Genomic DNA, 21,493 nt, shown 5'->3' with positions numbered 1-21,493 from the left:
GAACCAGAGAGAGGGGTGGATGGAATGAGAAAAAAGGAATGGGGAGGGAGAATGGTGGTGGTGGTAGGGAATGAGTCCAATGGGACTTCCTTGTGAGTAAATATGCATATGCGCCATTGTACAAGGACAAGGCAAAGGCCGTTCCCCCAGGAAAGGGCAGCTGAGTGTTTTCAAGGAGGTGAGAGAGGTGAAATCACATACATGAGATGGGGTCAAAACTACCCCAACCTCATAGTGAGTCAGTTTACCAGATGATAATAGCTGCCACTGGGTGGGTGCGATGGGAACATTTGGTCCTCAGAATGCCCTTGGATTCCAGCATCCAACATCTCTGGTTGTTGGCCATGCTGGCTGGAACTGATGGGAATTGGAACCCAACAACATCTGAAAAGCCAGAAGTTCCCCTCGTCGGCTCTAGAGCCTGAGGACCTGTTAGCAACACAGCTGCCTCAGTTTGTGATGAGCCAGCTCACCACAGACAGCAAGCGGCCATGTGAGCAACTTCAAGAAGACCCGGCTCGGAAGGTGTAACAGGTAACTGGCCTAAGATTGCTCCACAAAATGTCATTTGAGGATGCCACCTTGAAGATAGCTCTAAGCAGCAAGTGGGGGGCCTGCCAGCAGCTTTCAGGAAACAGGAGCTCGAGAAGGTTTCTACATTTCCTCTTTTCTTCACCTTATGTCTCTATAATGCCGTGAAAACTAACATATATGTCTTAGATATATCTTAAGCTGTTTCTTTCTTTCAGTCTTGGACTCTTTTTCTTACCACCACCCCCTTTCTGACACTGAGGAAAACACACAATGGATCGTGAATATTTAATTGTTCCTCTCATTTTACAGGTTTTAGTTTAAAGGTAACCATAGCACACGCTTGCATCCATTATTAATTGCTGAACAGCTCTGTCGCTTCTTCAGACTCCACTTTCCTTTCGATGTTCGCTTCATATGAGCGGTGGCGCCGTCAGTGGAAAACAACTTTGATATTGTTTTAAGTGTGAGAATCTGGCAAATGCGATGACAACCTAGACCAGTAGGATGTAAGCGGCTGATTTCGGCGGATGGGACAATGTTTAAGAGTGACAGCAAGGGCGAGGGGCAGCCGAGGAAAGTCCGATTCCGGGTGGCTTCTTCTCACAGCGGGAGAGTGCTCAAGGAGGTGTACGCCGACGGGGAAACCTCTGACTCACTGGATTCCGAGTGCACCAGCAGCTCGGAAACAGACCCAAACAGCAGGCTGAGTGAATCGGACGGGCCGCACAACGGAAACCTTGGGTTGGAGTGGGATGAGAACGAGAAGGTGGGCGATGACATGCTCATTTTCGTGAGAGCTGCCAAAGAGAGAGGATTTGGCACCAAAAGAGTCAATATCCTCAGCAAAAATGGCACCGTTCGAGGAGTCAAGCACAAAGTCAGTGCTGGTCAAGCCCTCTTTGACAATTTAACAAAGGTATTTGAGGTAAGTGAAGTGGCTTTGCTCCTGGTCTACAACCTCTTTCTGTCTCCACTTTCAAATTATCCCAAAGCACGTGCCATATTTTTGTCTATGTATGCTCAACATTCAGAGTTCATAACAACATCCCAGAGAATAATTCCTAAAATGAGAGCTCCTTTTGATCTAGCGGTCAGGCTTTGATATCTTTGCAACAAAAGCAAGAAATAAAAATAAAAATTGACATTACCGGAAGCCTGCAGGCTAGATCGTACCCCCAAAAAACCTCAAAGGGGAACACTCTAAAGGTCTCTGGAAATATCTTCACCACATGTTGTATTAAATATTCTTTTCAAGCACTTTTGGGGTATGTAGTTAGCGCTACTCAGCTCATCAAAATAATGTGTGGGGACTCAAATGGTGTAAGGGTATTGGGGTGAACTCCCAGGCTTTGCTCCAAAACCCCTCATGTCATAGGGAGAATCCTAACCATATTCACTAGAATTCTTCTCACGATCAGGAACTGTGCAATCGAGACTCCAGATTGCGGAAATTATTCTAAACATGTTCAGTGGAACTCTGTGAGAATCTCCTCGCAGTCCTTCACACTCGATACCTGAAAGGTCAGGTCAGGTCAAAAGGGGGCGGGGCCACTGCACATGGGAATGCTGGGAGTGGGACAGACAATGGAGAGCTTAAATGATGCTCCCTTTGGAAGATGCCATCTGAAATTGACTGCTGTTCATCATTTCATTTAAAAACTGGCCTTGTCAGAAATATTTCCTTTTTATATCAGGTTCTGATGTGGTTCATCAGTCTTGTTTTTAATGATCAATTTCAATATTGTAAAAACATGCTTCTCACAGCCATGACATCATCATCATCATCATCATCATCATCATCATCATCATCATTATTATTATGTAGCACTACAACTGATCTCGGTAATTCTTATAATCCTCTAAGGTAGACTAGCATTATTATGTAACAGTGGATATGGGGAGCAGAGCCAAGCGTTGGTAACTTGCCTAAAGAATATCTAGTTGGGTCCTAGCAAAGGCAAAAATTGAACTGTGGACTTTGGGGTTTGTAGCTGTGCCTCTACTCCACTATGCAATTTGAGATTTAAAGTAAAAAAAAGTAGTGCATACTTGTCTGCAAGATTTTTCTTACACGTAGGAATTTTGTTGTGTTTAAAGTGCTCCTGGATGGTGAAGAAAACAAATTCTCAAAGGAGATTTCCTTCTTTCTTCCTGTTCAACCTGTTCTGGATTTTAGCCCTAGCACCGTTAAGCCCTGGTGATCTCCAACTTGAATTAACCCCTGAAAACCATTGTTGGTTTTTACAAGAAGGAGTTAGATGATCTAGCCTCAGCCAAGCACTTTTCAGACTTACTCTTTTAATGGGGACAATTAAATACATGCCTAAAGTTGCAATCCTCTGCACATTTACCTTTCCTTTCTTCTGAGTAGACATACAGGTGACTGCATTGTCACCCTCTGCCACTGAAGTCCAGAGGACTTAAATATTCCGAGGACTGGCTGAATCATGTCCATCCTACCTAATGGTGGCTTGTATCTGGTGCTGTTACTCAGCTGACAAAAAGGTTTCCATCAGTGGACCAGGGAGGGAAGAAACTTTTGGTGATTCACCCTTTCTGCTGCAGACCATCACCTCTCTAAATCTGCTCCAGATGGTTGGGGGACCCTCCAGAGTAAATTTAGGGGGCTGCAGGTGCGAGGGGACGCCACTGAAAATTGCTTCTCTCCCTGCTCTGCGAATGGAGGCCCTACGATCCCTGTTGAATACAACCCAGTAATTCCTAGTGAGATATACTAAGGTTGCAAATAAATTATTAATCCCTCTTATCACCCTTTCCTTCTGGTGATTTTCAGGTTGAAAATAATGAATGCTCTTTTCACGTCATATTAAGTCTTGAAATGATTACGTATGTGAAGCATTAATTTTGGACTTCTGAAAACGGATTAAGAATGGAAATGTGTCATTACATCATAGTCATATGATATAATTTTAACAGCTTTAGGCAACTGTTTGCATCTTTACATCTTCCTTATGTAAAAAATGCATACTTGCAAACTCCCACCAACTTGTCCAACCAAGAATGTTACCTTTGATAATGAATAATGGCCACACAAAAACACTTTAGTAGAGGGGAAATGAAAACTGAATTAGAGATCTCTGTCTTAATAACACCCTCTTCTCACTAGCTGCAGGAAAGGATTAAATTGCTTCATTTGAATTTTTCACCATTCTGAGTACTTAGGCTGCAACCTTCTTTGTACAATAAACTTCAGGACTCCTAGAGAAAGAAGCCAATTGAATTCAATACATGTCTACTCAGAAGTAAGTCAACTGAGTATGGTGATGTGTGATTATAGTATGGTTTCTTGATATAAAATCCTAATATTTGTATATTGAGGAAATAGAAAAATATATATCAAAATATCAATTTTTAACTAATTATATTTTTCTAAATCTCATTTTCAGCCTTTAAATGCTGATTAACATTCCGTTCATTTTATTTACAATATTATATACCATTAATTAAGTGGAGTGCAATGAGAAATATATTAAAACAGTATAAAATTCAACACACATACATATATGCATGCAAACTATATAGCACATCAAAAACCCCAAATACAGGGCTGCTTGGGTAAATGGGAAAGTTAGCAACAACTGTCTGTAACTTAGTACAGAAGATATGCATGCACTGTTCAAAGGGAGGCAATTCCATAAGATAGGTGCTGCTACACAGAATGCCATGATGAAAGTTGATGGGCAGATGTCCTACAGCAGAATCTCTGGTCAAATGCAGTGGTCAGGCAGGGGGTGCAGGAGACCAGGCTATAGGAGCCCCCTCAAAGTTGATAGGCATCTTGTGATCGATTATGTGGGGTAGGTCTTACTTGGGCTCCTCCAATATTTTGTTCAAGTTGGCATCCCTGGACCAGGCAGTTCCTCAGGTAGTAATAATAATAATTTATTATTTATACCCTGCCCATCTGGCTGGGTTTCCCCAGCCACTCTGGGCGGCTTCCAACCGAATATTAAAAACACAATACAGCATTAAGCATTAAAAACTTCCCTAAACAGGGCTGCCTTCATATGTCTTTTAAAAGTAAGATAGTTGCTTATTTCCTTGACATCTGATGGGAGGGTGTTCCACAGTGCAGGTGCCACCACTGAGAAGGCCCTCTGTCTGGTTCCCTGTAACCTCACTTCACGCAGTGAGGGAACCGCAGAAGGCCCTCGGTGCTGGACCTCAGTGTCTGGGCAGAATGATGGGGGTGGAGATGCTCCTTCAGGTATACAGGACCAAGGCCATTTAGGGCTTTAAAGGTCAGCACCAACACTTTGAATTGTGCTCGAAAACGTACTGGGAGTCAATGCAGGTCTCTCAGGACTGGTGTTATATGGTCTCGGCAGCCACTCCCAGTCACCAGTTTAGCTGCCACAATTCTGGATTAATTGCAGTTTCCTAAGCTACTTCATTGACTCTGTTAATAGTCATATGTAACAAGGAGTGACCTAGGATGAATATATGAATTTCATTCTGCATCAAAAGACAAATGCAGCCACTTTATTAAGTGGAACCACAGTGAGCATTGCAGTGTGAATGTGCATCAGGATGCACAGCACATCAGCTGCATTCCTAAAATATATATGCAATAAAATTAAGTAGGAGAAAGGATGTGGTCTTGATACCCAACTATTCACATAGAATTCAAAGCAGGCAACTGCACATAGAGGCAACTCGTAGCTTAGGAGGAATCGCTATGTAATATGCAACACTTTCACTATTCAGATAGGATCAAATAAAGGAACAAACAACTTTGGATTGTGCAAATGGTTCCCAAACCTACGTTCTCTGAAGTTTCTCCTGCTGCCTCCGCTTGAAGATCTTGCAGGGTTTGTAACCATCTTATCAGCTCGGGGGTTCATCTACTCAACATCTAGGCTAGGGCAATCTTCTGAAGGGGATTGAGGGGACTGTGAGAGAAGCAGAAAGTAGTATGTGGGGCATTTTTGGTTTCTGATGGTAGGAAAAAGCCAGCTCAGATAGCTGGTTTTGAGTTGGTTCTCTGTTGTGACTCTGCATTTCAACAGCTAGCCAATTCACAGTATTTATAAAATAAATCTACTTGGAGGAGCTACTGGCAGTGGTGTAGCATGGGTTGCCAGTGCCAGGGGTTGTGCAGAGGAGGGTGGATGGGTAGAGGGAAACGGATGGAGTACGTATGCACATTCAACTGTCTAAAAGTGTCCACGTCACTCAGGAGAGCATGGCTACAGAGATAAGAATAGAAGAGTCATTCTGTTGCCGGGAGAGGTTACTTCCTGGTTTGCATGGAGAAGCTGTTTTCAACAGAGCCCAGCAACGGAAGCGTGCAGTTGTATTGAGGCAGCACTGGGTGTTGAAATTTTGTGCCCCCAAACAATTTTGCGCCTGAGGCAACCACCCCTGTGCCCCCCACTATGCCACTGTCTACTGCAGAGTCCTATCAACAATACACATGTAAGACTTATTCCTCAAGGAAATCAGCCCTGAGTGCTCACTGGAAGGACAGATCGTGAAGCTGAGGCTCCAATACTTTGGCCACCTCATGAGAAGAGAAGACTCCCTGGAAAAGACACTGATGTTGGGAAAGAGGGAGGGCACAAGGAGAAGGGGACGACAGAGGATGAGATGGTTGGATAGTGTTCTCGAAGCTACCAGCATGAGTTTGACCAAACTGCGGGAGGCAGTGGAAGACAGAAGTGCCTGGCGTGCTCTGGTCCATGGGGTCACGAAGAGTCGGACACGTCTAAACGACTAAACAACAACAACAAGTGGTTTGAACCTATGCACAGAGCTAAGATGGCTCTGCTGTCACAGAGGTCTGTGAGTGGGACAAAGCTGCAATAGTTTTCCATAACCTGTCTTCAGCTTCTTGTTTTCTCTGCTGAAACTTTCCCCAGCTCATTGACAGTCCAAGTACCCAGCTGGTGGCAGGATCAAGTGATATGACTTGGATGTATAAAGCAGACACCATAAATTAGTCTGAGCTTTCATATCTATTGCTGTCAATGTCTCTCAAAGGTGATACTTTTCAACAGAGGAAGTCAACACATTCTGCTGAGAGCCATGAAATGATGAATACACACGTGCAAATCAACCCAATTATATGATGCTCTTTTCTCTAAAGTAATGAACAGAGAGCATTCATCACATAACCTTTGAACAATATTTATGGAAGAAAGTAGACATCTGATTTCAGAAGCCTGGGGGGGGGGGAATCACACCTAACATCTGAACCACCCAGTCAGAAAGATATTGATTTCTGATCCTCTGTCATAAAGCTGCCAAAAATATGTCCTCAATGGGGAACTTGGATAATGGATGGGAAACTTCAGAGAGCCAAATGTGGCCTTCAAAGCCTTTCAACCTGGCCCTCAGGGCTCTCCCCTGTGAAACTCCCTTTGCTCAGATCACACCCCTCACTGGTTCTGCTTTGCTATGGTTTTCCCAGTAGTGATGTATGGAAGTGAGAGCTGGACCATGAAGAAGGCTGATCGCCAAAGAATTGATGCTTTTGAATTATGGTGCTGGAGGAGACTCTTGAGAGTCCCATGGACTGCAAGAAGATCAAACCTATCCGTTCTGAAGGAAATCAGCCCTGAATGCTCACTGGAAGGACAGATCCTGAAGCTGAGGCTCCAATACTTTGGCCACCTCATGAGAAGAGAAGACTTCCTGGAAAAGACCCTGATGTTGGGAAAGATGGAGGGCACAAGGAGAAGAGGACGACAGAGGACGAGATGGCTGGACAGTGTTCTTGAAGCTACCAGCATGAGTTTGACCAAACTGCAGGAGGCAGTGGAAGACAGGAGTGCCTGGCGGGCTCTGGTCCATGGGGTCACGAAGAGCCGGACACGACTAAACGACTAAACAATAACAACAATGTCTCTTACTTGTTTGGATGGAGGATAAAGAGGTGTGTGTGTGCAGAAACTAGCCTCTTGTATAAAAGTAAAAATGTGCATATATTGCCCCGCCTCCTTTTGCTTCCGGCCATGACTAGCATGTGTCCCCCAGAATGCTGCCCAGGGAGAATGAGATCCTCAGACTGAAGAAAAGAAAGTTCCCCACCCTGTCCTAGATTTAACTGGAACCGTTTCTCTTAAAAAGGATCCCTTGGGCCTAACACTGCTTCAAAATTCTCTCTTACTAAAAAAGGTCCACACAGTTGAACTACTTACAAAGTCTCTTTTCAACTAAAAACACGAGGAAGCTATTTAAGATAGGAGAAGGCGACAAATCAGCCTTCTCACCTGGAGTACTGTGTCCAGTTCTGGGCACCACAGTTCAAGAAGGACACTGACAAACTGGAATGTGTTAAGAGGAGGGCAACCAAAATGGTCAAAGGCCTGGAAACGATGCCTTATGAGGAACGGCTAAGGGAGCTGGGCATGTTTAGCCTGGAGAAGAGGAGGTTAAGGGGTGATATGATAGCCATGTTCAAATATATAAAAGGATGTCACATAGAGGAGGGAGAAAGGTTGTTTTCTGCTGCTCCAGAGAAGCGGACACGGAGCAATGGTTCCAAACTACAAGAAAGAAGATTCCACCTAAACATTAGGAAGAACTTCCTGACAGTAAGAGCTGTTTGACAGTGGAATTTGCTGCCAAGGAGTGTGGTGGAGTCTCCTTCTTTGGAGGTCTTTAAGCAGAGGCTTGACAACCATATGTCAGGAGTGCTCTGATGGTGTTTCCTGCTTGGCAGGGGGTTGGACTCAATGGCCCTTGTGGTCTCTTCCATCTCGATGATTCTATGATTCTATGATTCTAAAAGGCAGAGTTGGGCTGCATTAGCAGGCCATTTAAAAGATAAAGGGTAAAGGGACCCCTGACCATTAGGACCAGTCGTGGCTGACTTTGGGGTTGCTGCGCTCATCTCACTTTATTGGCTGAGGGAGCGGGTGGCGTACAGCTTCCAGGTCATGTGGCCAGCATGACTAAGCTGCTTCTGGCGAACCAGAGCAGCGCACGGAAATGCCGTTTACCTTCCTGCTGAAGCGGTACCTATTTATTTACTTGCACTTTTTGGCATGCTTTCAAAGTGCTAGGTTGGCAGGAGCAGGGATCGAGCAATGGGAGCTCACGCCGTCGCGGGGATTCGAACCGCCAACCTTCTGATCGGCAAGTCCTAGGCTCTGTGGTTTAACCCACAGAAAGGCAACGTGAAGAGTCTTAGAAAGAACTATCCTTTTTTTTGTCAGCTGAATTTTATACACATATACAGTGGTACCTCGGGTTACATACGGTTCAGGTTACATACGCTTCAGGCTACAGAGTCCACTACCCCAGAAATAGTACCTCGGGTTAAGAACTTTGCTTCAGGATGAGAACAGAAATCGTGCTCTGGTGGCACGGCAGCAGCAGGAGGCCCCATTAGCTAAAGTAATGCTTCAGGTTAAGAACGGACCTCCGAAATGAATTAAGTACTTAACCCGAGGTACCACTGTACGTGTTGGACCTAAAAGGGTGTCCCCACATCTTGGTGAGGCTTCAGGGGTTGGAAATATTGCAGGAAGGTTAAACAGATAGATACTGATATAGACAGTGTCTTTCTTCAAGACAAATAGGTGTTGGGACTAACCATGAAGTTGTTACAGCAAGTGCCACAATTTAAAGCAACAACAAAGAAGACGTGCCAGTACTGCGTACCCTTGAGTACCCCTTGGGGGGGAAAGCACTGGATATAGATATGTTCTGGTGTGCATGAGTGAACAGCCTTTTCTACCCCATGTCAGTCCAAATCTGTTAAGTAGTTGAGGGTGGTGGGACTTCAGACAATGCAGCTTCATTTGCCCTCAACGATGTCACCAAACCTGACTCAAGTGGTCTGTGATGTCATCATGGTCAATATGTGATGCATTTTTTTAAAAAAGGCAACCCAAGCAGTAGTGTGTTGTTGTTGTTTAGTCGTTTAGTCGTGTCCGACTTTTTGCGACCCCATGGACCAGAGCACGCCAGGCACTCCGCAGTTTGGTCAAACTCATGCTGGTAGCTTTGAGAACACTGTCCAACCATCTCGTCCTCTGTCGTCCCCTTCTCCTTGTGGCCTCCATCTTTCCCAACATCAGGGTCTTTTCCAGGGAGTCTTCTCTTCTCATGAGGTGGCCAAAGTATTGGAGCCTCAGCTTCAGTGAGCACTCAGGGCTGATTTCCTTCAGAATGGATAGGTTTGATCTTCTTGTAGTCCATGGGACTCTCAAGAGTCTCCTCCAGCACCAGAATTCAAATCAGTAGTGTACTGAGGAGCTAAGTGGTTTCTAATAGGGATGGCAGATATATATACACAAAAGAATGGAAAATAGATTCTTGCGGTGGATGGAGAGGGTCTGTATAACTTTCATGCCCTTTCACATGTTCAGTTTTGGCTCAAAAATAATTTGGCACACCACCAGCTTACACTCTGCTTTTCCACAAAGCAGATGTGCCTGGACTAGAGCCTTCAATATTCCAAGAAGGCAACTCTACTGCTGCCCCATGGGGGTGTTATTTATTCCTCCCGACTTGCCTTTTGATTGCTGCTGGTGTCTGGCGTGGAAAAAGTTGCTATGGAAACCCCTCCCCCCTCATCTTCCTTTGCCTGCTTCAATGAGAAGGGAAATGCAGTTGCCATGACAACATCTTTCCACATCCTCCAGGCAAAGCAGCTAGAAGAAAAGGTGACGTAGCAATTTCATTGGTGGCCCCTTTCTGTGGGCTTTTGTGCCTTTGGGACTGAGAATGAGGGGTTCTGAGTGTCGCCTGGCTTGCCAGGCTAAACCAAAGGCGTGCTGGGATAGAGCTAAACGTTATCTTTCTGAAACCTGGAGAGGCCTTCTCTTCCAATGGATGGACCACTTGGAATTTAGAAATCTGAATTCAGATCTCAGTTGAGTTGACTAGACTAGTCAGCTTTTGCCAAAACACTGCTTTTTAACCACTGTTCCTCTTCCTTCGCACGAAAATAATAGCGACCTTGCTTATCTTTTAAAAAAAATACATTAGTTGCAAATATAACAGAATGAAATAAAAAGAGAGGATTAATGTCAGCTCACCGTACAGAAAGGATGAGCCATCAATCCTAACTGAAATATATATTTTTTTATTAAAAAATTGTCCAGTAGCACCTTAGAGACCAACTAAATTTGTTCTGGGTATAAGTTTTGTGTGCATGCACACTTCTTCAGATACCAGAAGAATCTGAAGTATCTAAAGAAGTGTGTATGCACATGAAAGCTTATACCCAGAACAAACTTAGTTGGTCTCTAAGGTGCTACTGGACAATTTTTTAATTTTTTAATTTATTTCGACTGTGTCAGACCAACATGGCTACCTACCTGAATCTATTTTTTTTTATTGATTTATTAAATTTGTATACCACCCTTCATCCATAGATTTCAGGGCAGTTTACTATATATTTGGATGTCCGAACTGATACCAAAACAAGATTGATGATGGTATACTCAAATGCAGAGATACAGTGGTACCTCGGGTTACAGACGCTTCAGGTTACATACGCTTCAGGTTACAGACTCCACTACCCCAGAAATAGTGCCTCAGGTTAAGAACTTTGCTTCAGGATGAGAACAGAAATTGCGCGGCAGCTGCATGTAAGCAGCGGGAGGCCCCATTAGCTAAAGTGGTACCTCAGGTTAAGAACAGTTTCAGGTTAAGAACGGACCTCCAGAATGAATTAAGTTCTTAACCCAAGGTACCACTGTATATATATTCAAATGCAGAAAGAGCAGGAAGATTTCAGACTATTGAGCAATGGATAAAGGTAAAGGTAAAGGGACCCCTGACCATTAGCTCCAGTCACGGATGACTCTGGGGTTGTGGCGCTCATCTCGCTTTATTGGCTGAGGGAGTACAGCTTCCAGGTCATGTGGCCAGCATGACTAAGCCGCTTCTGGCGAACCAGAGCAGCGCACGGAAACGCCGTTTACCTTCCCACCGGAGTGGTACCTATTTATCTACTTGCACTTTGGGGCATGCTTTCGAATTGCTAGGTTGGCAGGAGCAGGGACCCAGCAACGGGAGCTCACCCCGTCGCAGGGATTCAAACCGGCGACCTTCTGATTGGCAGGTCCTAGGCTCTGTGGTTTAACCCACAGCGCCATCCGCATCCCATTGAGCAATGGATGGTTGGTGTTTATTCTTCCATCCTCAAAGTATCAGTCTCTAAGGGCTCACAGGGTGTACTTTCATTGTTAGTTTCACACATTGCAGGAACATCATTAAAAAACCTGCGAATATCTGCAAATATAAAGGATTTTTCCAAACCAAAATTACTTTATGACTAGAAGGAAGACAACACAGGACACAGCTGCACCACATGCCTCAAAGAAGTATTATCAGCCTTACATCACCAGCAACTATCTGAACTAGCTCATTCCTTCCTAGGTGGACCGGGGTCCAATATACTTGAAACATCCATTTTTGGATGAAACGGTGAAGTCTGTTATGATTAAATGGGCACAAGATGTTGGACATAACATTATGTTTGCTGACTGGGAACAGTTGTGGACCACAGGTATGAAATTTACAGCATGTAATGCCCTAAGAGAGAATATTATGAAATGATATACAGGTGGTACATGACCCCAGTCAAGCTTGCAAAAATTTATCATTTGCCCGATAACAAATGTTGGAAATGTAAAGAGACTGAAGGAACATTCTTTCACCTTTGATGGACGTGCCCAAGGATCAAGGTTTTCTGGGAAATGATTTATAATGAAATGAAAAAGGTATTTAAATATACCTTCCTGAAGAAACCAGAGGCCTTTCTCCTGGGCATGGTCGGCCAATTGGTGCCAAAGAAGGACAGAACTATTTTTATGTATTGGCCAATTGGTGCCAAAGAAGGACAGAACTTTTTTTATGTATGCTACAACAGCAGCAAGAATACTTATTGCAAAATATTGGAAGACACAAGATTACCCACTCTGGAAGAATGGCAGATGAAGGTGATGGACTATATGGGACTGGCAGAAATGACCAGCAGAATCCGAGACCAGGGAAAAGAGTCGGCGGAAGAAGACTGGAAGAAATTTAAAGATTACTTACAGAAATATTGTAAAATTAATGAAAGAATGATGTTGGACAGAAATTAAGTGGTTTCCAGTTGTAATGCTTAAGAGACATGAAAAAAAAAGGTTTAGAAACAAGTAAAAAGTAATGGTGAGGATTTGCTGAACTAACAATTTGAATTGGAATACAAGAAAGGGAGGTATGAGGAGGTCTGGAAAATAAGTTAAAAGAAAAGAAGTTATGGAAATTTTGTTTGTTTTTAAATGTTTTTATTTTTGTATTTTTGTTATTTTTTTCTCTTTTTTATTCTTACATTGTATTATCTTTGAAAACTTTAATAAATATATTATAAAAAAACAAAAAAAACAAAAGGAAACATCCATTTTCTAAATTTGAACCATCAAAAGTTGTTGCTTGAAAACCATGTGCAGCATTCGAATGGAGCCTTGTAGATTATTCAGTCAGGCATTGAGGCTGGAACCTTAACCATGTCTACTCAGAAGTAAGTCCCATCAAATTCTTACTGCCAGGTAAATGTGGTTAGGATTGTGGTCACAATCCAGGCCATGTAGGACAGCAAGCTATATTTCAGAAAGGGAAGAATCTACATTTAGCAAGAACTTGCTTTTGTACACAAGCAAAGCCAACTTATGAAAAAGATGCGTCATCTGAGAACATCTTTTTTGAAATACATTCTAATGATAATTGTAGTTTTTATCAACCGCAGAAGAAGCAGGCAATTTTAACAGTTTGGGGCAATGAAATTTGTGCTTTTGGCATGCGTACCTCTGAGCAAGAGTGCATACAAGTGGGCTGTAAGTAGGGATGGAAGGAGAAAGGTGATTTGGTTGACATTTAAAGGCAAAGCTATATAATCTGCATGTTCCAAAGCAATGAATCAAAACACAGCTGCCCGCTGGAATTCACACTTCTCTGAATTTTGCAGTTCACTTCTCCAGCCAAGTAAAATGTACAAAAAACTGCATATATTAGGGTAAAGTTTGCATATAAATGCACACATTCATGAAAATAACATATAATGCATTGTATTAGGGGGGAACTGCTTGAAAAAAATGTGTGCATTTGTCAAAAATGCACAGGAAAATGTGTTTATTGGGAGACATTTTTGTGCAATTTTTCGTGAATTTTTTTTAAAAATTGCAAATTGTCACAGAAATGTGCAGCAATGGAGAGAAAATGAAATTGGAAGATTTGTCTCCCCTAGCTGAAGCTCCCATGGGTACTGGCTCTTTGTGGATCTTCCCGTGACTCTTGCAGGACACTTTGGGTGTGAGGTGTCAAAATCTTCTCTTGACAGCTCCTGATCAAGGCTTCCTGATACCAGATCTTGTGTGAGCTGAGCGCAGCTAACTTGAGCTGACTTTCATAAGTGAAACGGAATCAACTGACCAGTGCAAGTTCTACAGATATCAGCAGGAACACAGGAAACCTAGCCCGGGATATATTAAACCCTAAAGTTATGAAAATGTTTGCCAGTTGTATAAGGAGCTTAGTAATCCTAGCCAAGCGCAACCCATCCAAAAAAGATTTGCTTCTATATAGTCCGCATGTTTCCTGACGTATGTGCAGTATTTTATAAGCTGAGGGATGCTAATGCTCTTTTTATAGACGTACAGGCATGGATTCAGTGTTATCTGAAGGCCAGTTGAGCAAGCAGAGAGAGATGATGGAATCTAGACACATATAAAAAATGCTGTGAAAATGCTTTTTTTATAAAAAAAGTGCACACACACACACACACACACACACACACACAGTGGTACCTCGGGTTAAGTACTTGTTCCGGAGGTCCGTTCTTAACCTGAAACTGTTCTTAACCTGAGGTACCACTTTAGCTAATGGGGCCTCCCGCTGCCGCTGCCGCGCAATTTCTGTTCTCATCCTGAAGCAAAGTTCTTAACCCGAGGTACTATTTCTGGGTTAGCGGAGTCTGTAATCTGAAGCGTATGTAACCTGAAGCATATGTAACCCGTGTGTGTGTATATATAAATTAATTTTCAATTACAAAAATCCAACATGCACCATATTATATTATATTATATTATATTATATTATATTATATTATATTATATTATATTATATTATATTATATTATATTATATTATATTATATTATATTATATTATATTATATTATATTATATTATATTATATTATATTATATTATATTATATTATATTATATTATATTATATTATATTATATTATATTATTATACCATATAGCAATACCACTTCAACTAGAAATCAATTACATGGCCAATTATAAATTTTGTGTGGCTTCCCACATGCTGTGCTTCAAGGTCGGAATATATTTAATTTGCCGTAAGCTCACTATCGCCACCTAGTGTCACATTTGTACAATGCACGTAAAACGTTATATTTGCAACTGTATAGCTGAGTCCATGAGGTGAAGTGTAACAGTTGCTCTAGCGGAAGCTTGTAGTGCAACAGCCTGTGCACAGAAAGTATTGGGGCTACAGCAGGCTGTTGTGCAGCCAGACATAGGAACCATACTGGCTTCTTGAGCCTTCTTTTTTTAAAAAAAGCCACTAGAACATAGACTAGACTAAAAGCTAGAAGCTAGAACTAGACTAGAACATAGCTAGGTGACTTTAAACTAATGCGATGTTGAATTCCTTCCTGAGAGTGGACTTCATTACATTTCCTACTTTTTTAATACAGAGACATTACAGACTATTAGCATCGGTTTAGTTCTGCTTCTATACAAATTGCTCTGTGAATTGTAAGCACAGGACCATGCTGCTTCTGCATAGCACACTGAATAGTAAACAATGTCTAAGCAGATGTTATACAGTGATACCTTGGTTCTCAAACTTAATCCGTTCCGGAAGTCCGTTCCAAAACCAAAGCGTTCCAAAACCAAGGTGAGCTTTCCCATAGAAAGTAATGCAAAACGGATTAATCCGTTCCAGACTTTTAAAAAACAACCCCTAAAAACAGCAATTTTACATGAATTTTACTATCTAATGAGACCATTGACCCATAACATGAAAGCAATAAGCAATGTACTGCAGTCACACAATCAATGAATCATTCAATGAATGAATGAATGAATGAATGAATCAATCAATCAATCAATCAATCAATCAGTAGCTGAACAGGGTTCCATATAGTCACAAAAACAAAAAAACAAAAAGCAGCAAAAACAAAAACGCAAATAAATAGCAAAACAGACCTCAGCGTAACACTCAAATTGAAAGTGTGGCACTCAAAATGGAGCACATTTGACTTCCGAAAAAAGTTTGCAACTGGAACACTTACTTCCGGGTTTGCATTGTTTGGGTTCCACGTTGTTTGGGTACCAAGACGTTTGAGAACCAAGAATCCACTGTATTACCATTCAGAGAAACATTGTTAAGTTTTGCATTCTTTGGATTCTCTCTCTCTCTCTTTTGCTGGACGGTATTATTAAGAGGGCGATGCGGGTGGCACTGTGGGTTAAACCACAGAGCCTAGGACTTGTGGATCAGAAGGTCAGCGGTTCGAATCCCCGAGATGGGGTGAGCTCCCGTTGCTCGGTCCCTGCTCCTGCCAACCTAGCAGTTCGAAAGCACCTCAAAGTGCAAGTAGATAAATAGGTACCGCTCTGGTGGGAAGGTAAATGGTGGTTCTTTGTGCTGCTCTGGTTCGCCAGAAGTGGCTTAGTCATGCTGGCCACATGTCCCGGAAGCTGTATGCCGGCTCCCTCAGCCAATAAAGCGAGATGAGCGCTGCAACCCCAGAGTCGGTCACGAATGGACCTAATGGTCAGGGGTCCCTTTACCTTTTTATTATTAAGACGGAGGCATAAAGACAGTAGCATAGATGATATATGGAAGAGGAACAATTAGAACTTGCTTATGAACAAAGAAAAAGTCAGAGTTGGGCAGTGATACGGAATATTCAGGCATATAGGACTTACCATTTCATTCTGATCCTCCCCTTTATTGCTAGTAAGCAACAGGAAAGGACCGTGAATCATGGTACCATCGCTCCATCTTCTGATAACCAATCCTCTGGATATAGCAAGCTTGCTTCCAAATGTAGCTTGTGGTGTAGCTTTGCTGCCTTGCAGGCTCTTAGAAGGAATTGCAAGGCAAATCTTTTTCATTTGTCCTTTAATACAGTGGTACCTTGGGTTACATACGCTTCAGGTTACAGACTCCGCTAACCCAGAAATAGTACCTCGGGTTAAGAACTTTGCTTCAGGATGAGAACAGAAATCGTGCTCCGGTGGTGCGGCCGCAGCAGAAGGCCCCATTAGCTAAAGTGGTGCTTCAGGTTAAGAACAGTTTCAGGTTAAGAATGGACCTCCAGAACGAATTAAGTTCTTAACCCGAGATACCACTGTATTGCTGACTGCTGACCCTCCCCATCTTAGCTGTGGTTTGCATTGTTAGTAAAAAATATTGAAAGCTGGCTTGTTAGTTTTCTTCTTCTTCTTCTTCTAGGTCGGTCTATATTTTGTGATTGATTCCATGTTTTATTATTTTATTCTTTAAGTAGATTTTAAAGCACAGATTAGATGGCCATCTGTCCTGTATGATCTAGTTGAGATTCCTGCATTTCAGGGGGTTGGACTAGATGACCCCCCAAAAGGGGTTCTTTTCCGACTCTACCATTCTATGATTCTGTGATTCATTTCTCTGCTTTTGTTTCCTTCACTGCACATTTCTGAGTGAAATGTTAAAAAAAAAAAAGGGGGGGGGAAGGCAAATTAAGCAATAGATTCAGGAAAAGGAGCCACAGAACACTTCATAGTTTCTCCCCTCCAAAAATCAACTGAAGAGGTCGTTGCAAACCTTGTGAGGAAGATGCTCATTTCACACCTGACAGGAAAGATGACAAAAAGCCATCTGGATAGCTAGCCTATGCAGTAGAAGGCATTTTAACACCATCGCTCTGGAAACTAAAGGGATATTTCCACCTGTGTTTTCAGAGAAAGATGCCAATCATATTATGAAAAAATAATGTGGTGAGCGTGTGTAAGATTTGCTGTTATCTGTTTCTTTACTAAGGACTCGTTCTCAAAAGTGGCTCATAAATAGAATAGGACTGTAATGTTCTCCTCGCCCCCTGCTTTGACATATGAAAGGCAGAAATTTTCATGCTGGGAAAACCTGTTTCATTGCTGCCTAGCATATGACTGTTTAAAAGACCACAAGCTCTGCTGGAGGTGGTGCTGGGAAGGGGTGGGGAAGGGAAGGTTGGCAGCTCTGGGATTTCCACACAAAACTGTGTGCAACACACAAGAGCACAACTCATCATCATCATCATTTATTTGTACCCCGCCCATCTGCCTGGGTTTCCCCAGCCACTCTGGGTGGCTTCCAACAAAGATTAAAAATACAGTGGTACCTCGGGTTAAGTACTTAATTCGTTCCGGAGGTCCGTTCTTAACCTGAAACTGTTCTTAACCTGAAGCACCACTTTAGCTAATGGGGCCTCCTGCTGCTGCCGCGCCGCTGGAGCACAATTTCTGTTCTCATCCTGAAGCAAAGTTCTTAACCTGAAGCACTATTTCTGTGTTAGCGGAGTCTGTAACCTGAAGCATATGTAACCTGAAGCGTATGTAACCCGAGGTACCACTGTACATCAAATGATGGCAAGACAGGAAGTAGTTTGCTTGGGAATGAACTCATTGGAATCCTTTCCTGGAAGGGAAGGAACAAGGCTCCTCCTTAATTTGGAATATTTATTTGGGTGCCTTACAAGTGGTTAAAGGGACGCAGGTAGCACTGTGGTCTAAACCACTGAGCCTCTTGGGCTTGCTGATCAGAAGGTTGGGGGTTCGAATCCCCACGACGGGGTAAGCTCCCGTTTCTCAGTCCCTGCTGCAGCCAACCTAGCAGTTTGAAAGCATGTCAAAGTACAAGTAGATAAATAGGTACCGCTTCGTCGGGAAGGTAAACGGCGTTTCCGTGCGCTGCTCTGGTTCGCCAGAAGTGGCTTTACATGCTGGCCACATGACCCGGAAGCTGTACGCCGGCTCCCTTGGCCTATAGAGCAAGATGAGTGCGCAACCCGGAAGCTGTCTGCGGACCCGGAAGCTGTCTGCGGACAAACACTGGCTCCCTTGGCCTGTAAAGCGAGATGAGCACCACAACCCCAGAGTCATATGTGACTGGACTTACCCGTCAGGGATCCTTTACCTTTTCTTTCTTTTTCTTTTTTTTACAAGTGGTTAAAAGGTGGATCCATAAACAGACTACAGTGGTACCTTGGTTCTTGAACTTAATCCATTCTGGGAGTCCATTTGAAAACCAAGACGCAGTTTCCGATTGGCTGCAGGAGCTTCCTGCACTCAAGCGGAAGCCGTGTTGGACGTTCGGCTTCTGAAAAACGCTTGCAAACCGGAACACTTACTTCCAGGTTTGAGGCGTTCGGGAGTTGATTTGTTCGGCAACTAAGCCATCTGGCAACTAAGGTTCCACTGTTCCACTAACATTAACACATATTGTTTGGGTTATTATTTTTTAAAGTTCTTACCCTGGGTTGGATTGTGTGCACTCGAAGAGATCCGAGTCTGTTAAAAGATGCAGTTGGACAGTGGGGGATGGACGAGACGCACACAAGCTGCCAGTTTGTGTCTCACTTCCTGCTCCCAACTGCATATTTAGGTAAAGGGACCCCTGACCATTAGGTCCAGTCGTGGCCAACTCTGGGGTTGTGGCGCTCATCTTGTTTTATTGGCCAAGGGAGCCAGCGTACAGCTTCCGGGTCATGTGGCCAGCATGACTAAGCCGCTTCTGGCAAACCAGAGCAGCGCACGGAAACGCCGTTTACCTTCCCGCCAGAGCGGTACCTATTTATCCACTTGCACTGTGACATGCTTTCGAACTGCTAGGTTGGCAGGAGCAGGGACTGAGCAACGGGAGATCACCCCATCGTGGGGATTCGAACCGCCGACCTTCTGATCGGCAAGTCCTAGGCTCTGTGGTTTAACCCACAGTGCCACCCGCATCCCAACTGCATATTTACTAAGGTATAAACCCGAACTGAACACTGTAGAAGGCTCCGGATTTGATTCAGGGCCTGGATCTAGGTCAGATTGGCCTTGGGTCAGATTAAGGTTAATCTGAAGTGCCAAGAACCAAATTAGATTGTGGGGGATGCTTAACAATATAGCCCTTCTATTTCGACTGCAAGCTTCTATTTTAACAGTAAGTATCTTAGGGCAGGAGGCTATTTCTTTTGCTAAGATTACTCTGCAACCCCCCATACTTAATTATAAATAGCCCGCAACAGCCTCTTCGTAGTTGATGTAGCAAGAAATACCAATTGCAAATGAAAGTGTCAATCTACAAATTATTTTTAAAGGCGAGAACATTGGAGGTTTAAAAACAGAGCTCTGTCAGGGATTCTCTAGCTGTGATACCTGAGTTTCAGGGGGTTGGACTAGATGTCCTCTTGAGTCCCTTCCAACTCAACAATTCTATGATTCAATAAGAAGTTCTATCAAACCTAAGATGACTAATACTAACACCATTGCTCAGCAGCTCCCAAACTCTATTGGCCAAAGTGGATTCTGATGAAATCAGTGGCATTTGCTTCCTGTAAATGCTCAAAATATTTTATCGCCTGCTGAAAGTTCCCCCACCAAACATTATTAGAGAATTAATCTGATTCAGTGTTGGCCATTTGTCATTTTAGAATTTTGCAATGTTTAAATTATTTCATTGTATATGACCATGGTTTTTTTTTTTTAATGCGCTAATGGTTTATGAATATTTAACCCAGGTGCCAACTGAAGGCATTTCACTGCCTGGAAAGGGGCCTAATAATAATAATAATACCTTTATTGTCAACATACAGCCTGTGTACAATGAAATTAACCAAGCCTCCCCCCCCCCACATACACTACCTTATGAGGTAGGTCAGGCTAAGAAATAAAGACTGGCCCAAGGTGACACTATGGGCTCCACCACTGAGTGGGGATTTGAACCCAGGTCTCCCAGGTCGTAGTCCAACATTCTAACCACTACACCACACTGGCTTTGTTGGAGGACTGAGATGTGTGTGCCATATGGCTTGCCCTGTGGTCTCAAAGTTTACCTACTGCCAGGTAGTGGAGGATGGTAATGTACCGTATTTTTCGCTCTATAACACGCACCCGACCATAACACGCACGTAGTTTTTAGAGGAGGAAAATCCGTAGGCATGCCACTCATAGGCATTCCCTCCATAACACGCACAGACATTTCCCCTTACTTTTTAGGAGGAAAAAAGTGAGTGTTATGGTGCAAAAAATACGGTAGCCAGTGCTGAAGTAAGAGTCAACTGGCAGGCCGATCCTGGGAACATAAGAACAGCCCTGCTGGATCAGCCCAAAGAGGACAACCAGCAAATGCCTATGGGAAGCCTGCAGGTCTCCATCTTGTCCTGTGCCTCAGGCAGCAAAACATCTTGACCCTGACCTCTGCAGCACTTACAGATTTTGCATGTTGTAAGCAGGGCTGGGCAATATCTGGTTTCCAACGTCACAATATATCACCAGCTAAACATCATGGTATATTAATATATCACACTGTCTGAAATAAGGATGGAACTATGTAGAGGCAAACAGTAGGGCCAGCCGATATTTGGGTCTCAACATTGCAATATATCACCAGCTAAACATCGCGATATACCGATATATCACTAGGTCTGAAATAAGGATGGCTGGCTGGCTTCACGGTTTCCCCCACATTGTGACTTTTGCATAGCACACAAAGACACACAACATTATTCGCGACATATTGCCAGGTCAAAAATTATGAAACTGTTACCACGATACGGACTTCAAACCAGTTTTGGATGATATATTGATATATCATCCAGCCCTAGTTGTAACACCCTAACTACTCTCCCAGGGTAGACACTTTAACTTTGTCTTTCTCACCAGATACCTTGCTAAAAGCATACCTGTAGTGCGACTTTTTACCTTACCTCTTTCTTTTCATTGCTACTTA

General features: G+C 43.2%; 1 protein-coding gene across 1 annotated transcript in view; it reads left to right on the top strand.

Annotated features, from left to right (window-relative positions):
- The first annotated feature begins 438 nt into the window (after nucleotides 1–438).
- GRXCR1 (glutaredoxin and cysteine rich domain containing 1) overlaps nucleotides 439–21,493 on the top strand; it is a 53,870-nt gene continuing 32,815 nt past the window's right edge. Inside the window, exons 1-2 of the mRNA XM_081875995.1 lie at nucleotides 439–534; nucleotides 844–1,459. Of these exons, the coding sequence (XP_081732121.1) occupies nucleotides 1,070–1,459 (390 nt within the window). The 5' untranslated portion in view covers nucleotides 439–534; nucleotides 844–1,069. The remainder of the gene's footprint in view (nucleotides 535–843; nucleotides 1,460–21,493) is intronic.

This window comes from Podarcis erhardii (assembly GCF_964252035.2).
Source record: "Podarcis erhardii genome assembly, chromosome: 9".
NCBI lineage: Eukaryota > Metazoa > Chordata > Lepidosauria > Squamata > Lacertidae > Podarcis > Podarcis erhardii.
The sequence above is the reverse complement of the archived record's forward strand: the minus strand, read 5'-3'. Positions and strand labels throughout refer to the sequence as shown.